At 46.4% G+C, this 7,516-nt stretch overlaps 1 protein-coding gene across 1 annotated transcript in view; it reads right to left on the bottom strand.

The window, feature by feature from the left end:
• Window positions 1–677: 677 nt before the first annotated feature.
• Window positions 678–7,516, bottom strand: part of VAV1 (vav guanine nucleotide exchange factor 1) — a 98,455-nt gene continuing 91,616 nt past the window's right edge. The window contains exons 26-27 of the mRNA XM_013007647.1: window positions 1,704–1,762; window positions 678–914 (exon numbers count right to left, since the gene is read on the bottom strand). Of these exons, the coding sequence (XP_012863101.1) occupies window positions 678–914; window positions 1,704–1,762 (296 nt within the window). The remainder of the gene's footprint in view (window positions 915–1,703; window positions 1,763–7,516) is intronic.

The following is a 7,516-nucleotide window of genomic DNA, read 5'->3' as shown; positions in this document are numbered from 1 at the left end:
TTCCAGTTTCTAATACTGCCTGCTTTTTTCTTGATTGGGTTTTTTTCCTCTGGTTTATTTTGCTATTGTTGTTGGTTTTGTTTTGTTGTTATATTGTGGGGTGGGGGTTGTAATGTTTTCCAGTATACTGAGAAGTCCAGGATGGGTGAGACTATAGAGACAGTAACTGGATTCGGGGCTTCTCGAGGGTGTGGGGTGAGGGGAGGGTAGGAGGGAAATGGGATGCGAGTAACAAATACAAGAGGGGAGAAAATGTTCTGGAACTGATTTCAGTGATGCTTGTACAACTCTTTTCAACATGACCAAACTATGGCAGTGGAGGCTCTGTGCACCACATGTCAGTAAAACTATATTCGAAAATCATCATCATCCATTAAGAACCCTGTGAAGTGTAGTTCTTCTCTGACATGGGATTATCGTGAGTCCGAATCAACTTGGTGATCATTGGATTTGTTCATTTCTTTGCTGTTAGGGTTTTCAGGGAGGGCATATAAAAGCAGTGACAATGTTCACACATGAAGTGTGTGTGTATTCAGAAGCAGATAGGGAGCTACCCATCGGATCCAATGGAGTTATCCCTGAACATCAGTGCTTACAAAGACCTGCACACAGGCAGGCCGACCTTTCTCCCGCATGCTGCTGTTGCTGTAGTTGTTGTTGTCATGGCTACTGTTTTTCTAGTTGTTACTGTAGTTGTTGTCGTAGTTGTGGTTGCTGTAGTTGTTGTCATAGTTGTTGTTGTTGTTGCTATAGTTGTTGTAGTAGTTATTGTAATAGTTGTTGTTGCTGTAGTTGTAGTAGTTGTTGCAAGAGTTGTTGCTGTTGTTGTTGCTGTAGTTGTTATAATAGTTGTTGCTGTGGTTGTTGTAGTAGTTGTTGCTGTAGTTGTTGCTGTTGTCATGGCTGCTGTTGTTCTAGTTGTTGCTGTAGTTGTAGTAGTAGCTGTTGTTGTAGTTGTTGCTGTAGTCGTTGCCATTGCTGTCGTGGTTGCTGTTCTTATCGTTGTTGCAGTTGTTGCTGCTGTTGTTGTTGTTAGGTGCCATCAAGTCAGTTCCAACTCAGAGCCACCGTATGTGAAGCAAACAAAACACCACCTGGTCCTGCTCCATCCTCACAATTGTTCTTACATGTGAGCCCATGGATGCGGTCACTGACTGTCCATCCATCTTGTCCAGAGTCTTCCTCTTTTGCGCTGCCCTTCTCCTTTACCAAATATGATGAGCTTTTCCAGGGACTGGTCTCTCCTGACATGTACAAAGTGCATGGACGAAGTTTGTCCATCCTTGTCTCTAAGGAGTACTCTGGCTGTACTTAATTCAATGCTGACTTGATTGGTTCTGACACAGTCCATGGTGGTTTCCAAATTTTCCGCCAGCATCACAATTCAAATCCATCGATTCTTCATTGATCTTCCTTATGCGATGCTGACAGGTCCAAATGAAAGCCAAGCTTGCCCCTTGGTAGACAAGATCAATAGTGACCCGACTTGTGCTGTTGGCCTGCGTCTAAGGAAGTTAAGAGGGAACTGTGTTGTGTAGGTGTACATGTGCATGCTCACTACCTTGTCCAGATTTTGACACCAAAAAGGGTTCCTGATGCTTTTGACTTCCCATTTGATCAAAAGCATCAAGTTCCTCAATTTCACCCCACACACATTCACCCAGAAAACCCTTCCCATATTCTCTCTGCACCCAGAGCCATACACAGAAGTCTTGCCCCAGAGGCCTGCTGGACACAGGTTTCCCAGTCCGTGTGGCCATGGCTGGGGAAGAGGGAGACGCAGAGATGAAGCATCGTTGAGGGATGAGAGGTCTTCTGGAAGTGGATGTTGGGTCAGGGTCTTTGAAGGATAAGTGTGTGTTTATACTGAGGAGAGGAGCCCCTAGGCTGTGCAAACAGTTAACAGGCTCAGCGGCTGACTCAAAGGTGAGAGCTTCAAGAGCTCTCAGATGTGCCTCTGAAGCAAGGCCTGGCCATTGCCATTGAGTGGGCTTGGACTCAAAGAGGCTCCCTGTGTGTCTGCATAGAGCTGTAGAGCTGTGGCCCGGGGGCTGTTCTCAATGCTGGGATCCCGGGCGAGGAATACCAGGTCTTTCTCTCCCAAGGAAGCAGGAAGGAGGCTTGAACCACCCATGTTTCAGTTCATCGTGGAACATATTAGCCATTTGCAGCATTCAGGGACTCTAGTCATTGGAATACTCTGCTGCTGGAATACTCTGGTAGGTCACCTTAAGTTGGTTTTGACTCCGAGAGCTCCCGTGAACAAGGACAAGGAAGACCACTCAGGCCTGCACTGACTTCACGATTGTGCTTATGGTTCAGTCCATTGTTGCACCCACTGGGGCCATCCATCTCGTTGAAGGTCTTTCCTCTTTATCACTGACCCTCTCCTTGATCAAGCACACTATCTTTCTAGACTCACTGCTATAGAGTCGATTTCTGCTCACAGCCACCCGACGGGGCAGAATAGCACTCCCCCTGTGTGTTTCCGAAGACAGCAACTCCTTACGGGAATAAAAAGCTTCATCTTTCACCCGATGAGCTGATCTCGCAGTTAGAAGCCCCATACATAGCACATGACACCAGCGGGGCTCATAAGCATGCTTATAGAACAATTAAAACAATAAAGCCAAATCCATTGCCATCAACTTGATTCTGACTCAGATCATCAAGCTTCCCCCCCTCCACCCAGGCTGGCACTGGGTGGATTGGTCACCGAGGGACCAGGATTGGGGTGATGAGAGTGTGGGGAGAGCAACAAAAACTCCATACTCACTGCCATCAAGTCAATTCTGACTTCCAGTGACCCGAGAGCACAGGGTAGAATGGCCCTTGGGGGTTTCTGGGATTAGTTGTTGATGGGAGTAGAAAGCCTCATCTCTCACCCAAGGAGCAGCCGGTGTATTGGAACTGCTGACCCGGTTCTTAGAAGCCCCACCCCTAACCCACTCCACCACCATTTCTGTAATGAAGGAAAACACGTTTTCCTGGTGGCATAGCAAGTTAAACATCGTGCTACCAACAGCAAGGTCAGCCCTTCAACCCACCAGCAGCTCCACAAGGGAGAGACAAGGCGATCTGCTCCCTACTAAGCAGTTCTGAGCCATGAAGGACTGGAGGCATTGAGAATAGGGAGGAAGAGAGAGAGAGGGAGATACATTTTTATAACCCTGGATCTGTGTAGGGGAGGTTCTTTCTTACTGTATGGGATCCCATTTTCCCCTTCAGGTGTAATTGAGATCTGGTGGCCTGGTGGGTTATGAATTGGGCTGATAAGCACAAAGAAAGCACTAGTGGCTGTTTGGGAGGAAGCTGAAGCTCTCAAAGTGTGGTGAAGAAACCAGATGATTCCCAGCTATAAGAAAGAATAGTGTCTGGAGTCTTAAAGGCTTGACTTCAAACAACATGCCATGTAAGTGAGGCGTCAATTAAGTCCACACGGAAGAAGCACACCCGCCTGTGTGATTCAAGGAGTACAAATAATAAAATCCAATTCTGAATGAGGGAACGGTATCAGAGCTTAAATTCTGAACAGCTGGTTTGCAGAAGGCAATGGATGACCGTGAAAGCCCAAAATTCATTTTCAGGATCCCCCACATGGATTAAGCCTCCCATGAATTCCCTCTGACCATAGTTGAGGGATGTGAATAGTCCTATTATCAGAGAGAGAACATTGTTAAGTCAATTATGGCAGATTTAGTTAGGGTAAGTGTAATACCTTATCATTTGAGCTTCCTTTTGATTTGCTTTAAAGTTGTTTCAGTTTTTAATATTTCTGCTTTCTTCTTGATTGAGGTTTTTCTATGATTTGTCTAATCATTCTTTGTGTGTGTGTGTGTGTGTTTGTTTTTTGTGTGTTTTGTATGGTTTTCTGCATATGAAATCCAGGATAGGTAAATCTATACAGACAGCAACTGGACTGATAATTGCTTAGGGGCATAGCAGGGGAGGATGGAGGGAAATGGGGAGCTAAAAACAAGAAGTACAAGAAGAAAATGATTTGAACTTGGTTGTGGTGAACATTGCACGAATCTTCGTAATATAATTGAGCAAGTATATGATATGTGAAGTATAGGCCAATAAAATTATATTCTCACTAACTCACTGCCCTGCAGTCAATGCCAGCTCACAGTGACCCCATAGAACAGGGTACAACTGCCCCGTGGGTTTCCCAGACTGTAACTCTTCACAGGAGTAGAAAGTCCTTTCTTTGTCCCATGGAGTGACTGGTGGTTTTGAACTAGCAGCCCAATACTGACCACCACACCACTAGGGTTCTCCTTATATTACATTTTCATTTTTTTAATATAAAGTTTTTAAATGTGTGTCTTAAAAGATTTTAAAGATGAGGCTTTGTACTCCTGTAAAGAGTTGTTGTTGTTGTTGTTGTTGCTATTGTTGTTGTCAGGTGCCATCTAGTAGGTTCTAACCCAGAGCGACATTATGCACAACAAAACGAAACACTGCCCAGTCCTGCGCCATCCTCACAATTGTTCCTATACCTGCTCCCATCATTGCAGCCATAGTCTCAATCCATCTCATCGAGGGCCTGCCTCTTTTTCACCACCCCCCTACTTTACCAAGCATGATGTCCTTCTCCAGGGACTGATCTCTCCTGACAACATCTCCAAAGTATGTAGACAATGTAGAGGCTCATCATCTTTGCCTCTAAGGAGCACTGTAGCCATACTTCTTCCAAGATAGATCTATTCATCCTTTCAGCAGTCCATGGTACTTTCGATATTCTTCTCCAGCCCCACAATGCAAATTCATCAATTCTTCTGCAGTCTTCTTTAGTCAATGTCCACCTTCCACATGCATATGATGCGATGGAGAAAGCCATGGCTCTGTTCATATTCTGGGTGTAAAGAGTTACAGTCTCAGAAACCAACAGAGGCAGTTCTACCCTGCCCTATAGGGTCACTAGGAGTTGAAATCAATTCAATGGCAGTGAGTGTGAGAGTATGGCAGAGAAAAGTGATAATGGTGTGAGGTAGAGGTTGATGAGTGGGCTCCCCTTGTTGACACTTCCGTATTCTTCTGAATGACAAAATTCCATTTTATTCAGAACTGTGGCCTTGAGCCCATCTTGTCAAAGGGACCCAAGAAATAATCAATTTGTTATAAATTAAGCAAGGCTCCAGGAGCCGGGCCCACTGGACTCTGGCCCTCCACAGTCCCTCCCGGGCTCCTGGACAGCTGGGCCCTGTCGCGGCCCCTGGTCCAGCTGAAAACTTCTCCTGGGCTCAGATCTGGAGTCTCTCGTCTCTCCACCAATGCATGGGGCTCAGCAGTATTCGGAATAATCTTCCTCCACATAGTTGGAGGGGAACCAGCCAATCTGAGGAACAGACAAAGAAATGGTCAGGGTAGCCTCTGCACACCTCCCCTGCTGTTCTCAACATGCCAGGCCGGCTCCCACCTCAGGGCCTCTGCACCTGCTGCTCCTTCCGTTGGGAGAGTCCATTCCCCAGATATGCATCTGTCAGCCCCCCTCCCCTCCTGCAGGTCTCTACTCAAACAGCAGCTTCTCAGGAAGGCCTCCCAAGCCACCCTACTTCACACGCCGAGCCTCACCCCACTCAAGCCTCCCTGTACCCTTTTTGCTGCTTTACTTTCTTCCATAGCATTTGTCACCACCTGGCTGATTATCTATTTCACTCTTAAACATATGTGTTGTCTGTCTCCCACACTACACCCTGAGCTCCACAAGGTCAGGGTGTGTTGCCTGTATCGCTCATCACTGGATGCCAAGAGCCCAGGGCAGAGCCTGGCGCAACGCAAAAAAACAACCCAAAAAGTCATTACCATCGAGTCGCTTCCAGTTCATTGTGACCCTATAAAACAGAGTGGACCTGTCCCCTAGGGTTTCCCAGACTATGCCCCTTACAGAAACAGGCTGTCCTGTCTTTCTCCTGCCGCAACTGGTGGGCTGTAACCACTGACCTTGCATTCAGCAGTTGAGCGGTTAAACACTTGGCCACGGGGGCACACCAAGAAAAACAAACCTAGCTCACTTTCACCGGGTCCATTACAGCTCACCATGACCCTACTGGACAAAGGAGAACTGCCCCTTCCAGGTTTCCAATACTTCAAATATTCACGGGAGCAGATGGGTTCAACCTTCTCCTATAGAAGAGTCGGTGGGTTCAAACAGTCAACCTTGTGGTCAGCAGCTCTGTGGGAACTCTTTCCAGAGCTCCTTCCAGGGCACACAATATATAATAATTTATGGATGGACGAAGGATGGATGGATATGTTCATGTATGGATAAATGGATGGATAGATGAATGAGTGGATGGGTGGATGGATGGATACATGGATGTGTTAATGTGTAGATTAATGGATGAGTAGATTCATAAATAGATGGATAGATAAACGGATAAGTGGGTAGGTGGATGGAGGTATGGATGAATGGATGATGAGTTAATGTGTGGATTAATGGATAGATGGATGGACGGATGGACAGACGCTTTACAGCCTAGACCTTTCTAAACATCCCATCCCAAAGGCCCTCTCAAACCACTGCCCACAAAACTCACCCTTCACAGTTCTTAACAAAACTGTTCAGGTAAGCCATTATCCAGGTCACTGTCTTCCTGTTTTCTTTCCCCAGTAGAAAATAAGCTCTTAACTAGTGTCCCTGTCTTCATTCAATGCATGTTTTTGAGAAGCAATTACCAATAGCACAGTATTCTGGGGGCTAGGAATTCAGTGGTGGATGAAACAAAAGAGGGTCTCTGCCTTCGTGGAACAAAAATAAGGACTAGACAGAAGCGAGGACCTTGAGCCCCTTCCAGTCCTAGTAGTCCAAATTCAGAGGCAAGAGAGCGCAATGGTTAGCCCCACCCATTTATCACCATGCATTTGAGATTGATTGATCACATACTATATTCCAGACCCTGGTGATACTGAAGTGAACCAGACAGACACCAGCCCTTGGCTTTGTGCTCACCAAACACACCAATCACTCTTTCACCTCCAGACCAGTACACATCCTGCTCCAACTTCCTGGAACCATTTCCCTAACTTCTTCTGTAGCCTTTTAGCCTGGGTAACAACTCCTCCCTCAGCTATCAGCTTGTCCTCTCATGAGGCCACCTGGCCCTCTCGCCATTAGGTCGGGGGTCCTCTTGGGGGTCCTCTTGAGGGTTCCCACACTGTCCTGAGTCTCCTGATCACAATCCGCACCACTCTGCATTGTAACTTCCTGATCGCAGGTCTGTCCTCCTCACTCAACTGTATTCCAGGTGTGCAATGATTATATCTTCTCGTTTTGTCTCCTCAACACCCAACAGGATGCTTGGGACATAGTGTTGCTGATGTAGTGGTTGTTGCCACCAAATAAGTTCTGAATTATGGCATTATAACAGAATGAAGCATTGTCCCGTCCTGCACCATCTTCATACCCATTGGACAGACTAAGTGCTTAGTAAATGCAGGTCACATAAAATCTTTAGTCCCTTCCTCCACTCCAGTACATGGAAAGGAAGAGTGGATGGTTGGATGGATGGAT

The sequence above is a fragment of the Echinops telfairi genome, unplaced genomic scaffold (genome assembly GCF_000313985.2).
Source record: "Echinops telfairi isolate 266 unplaced genomic scaffold, ASM31398v2 ScPeMD7_7459;HRSCAF=8497, whole genome shotgun sequence".
Taxonomy (NCBI): domain Eukaryota; kingdom Metazoa; phylum Chordata; class Mammalia; order Afrosoricida; family Tenrecidae; genus Echinops; species Echinops telfairi.
This window is presented reverse-complemented; position numbering and strand designations above follow the sequence as displayed.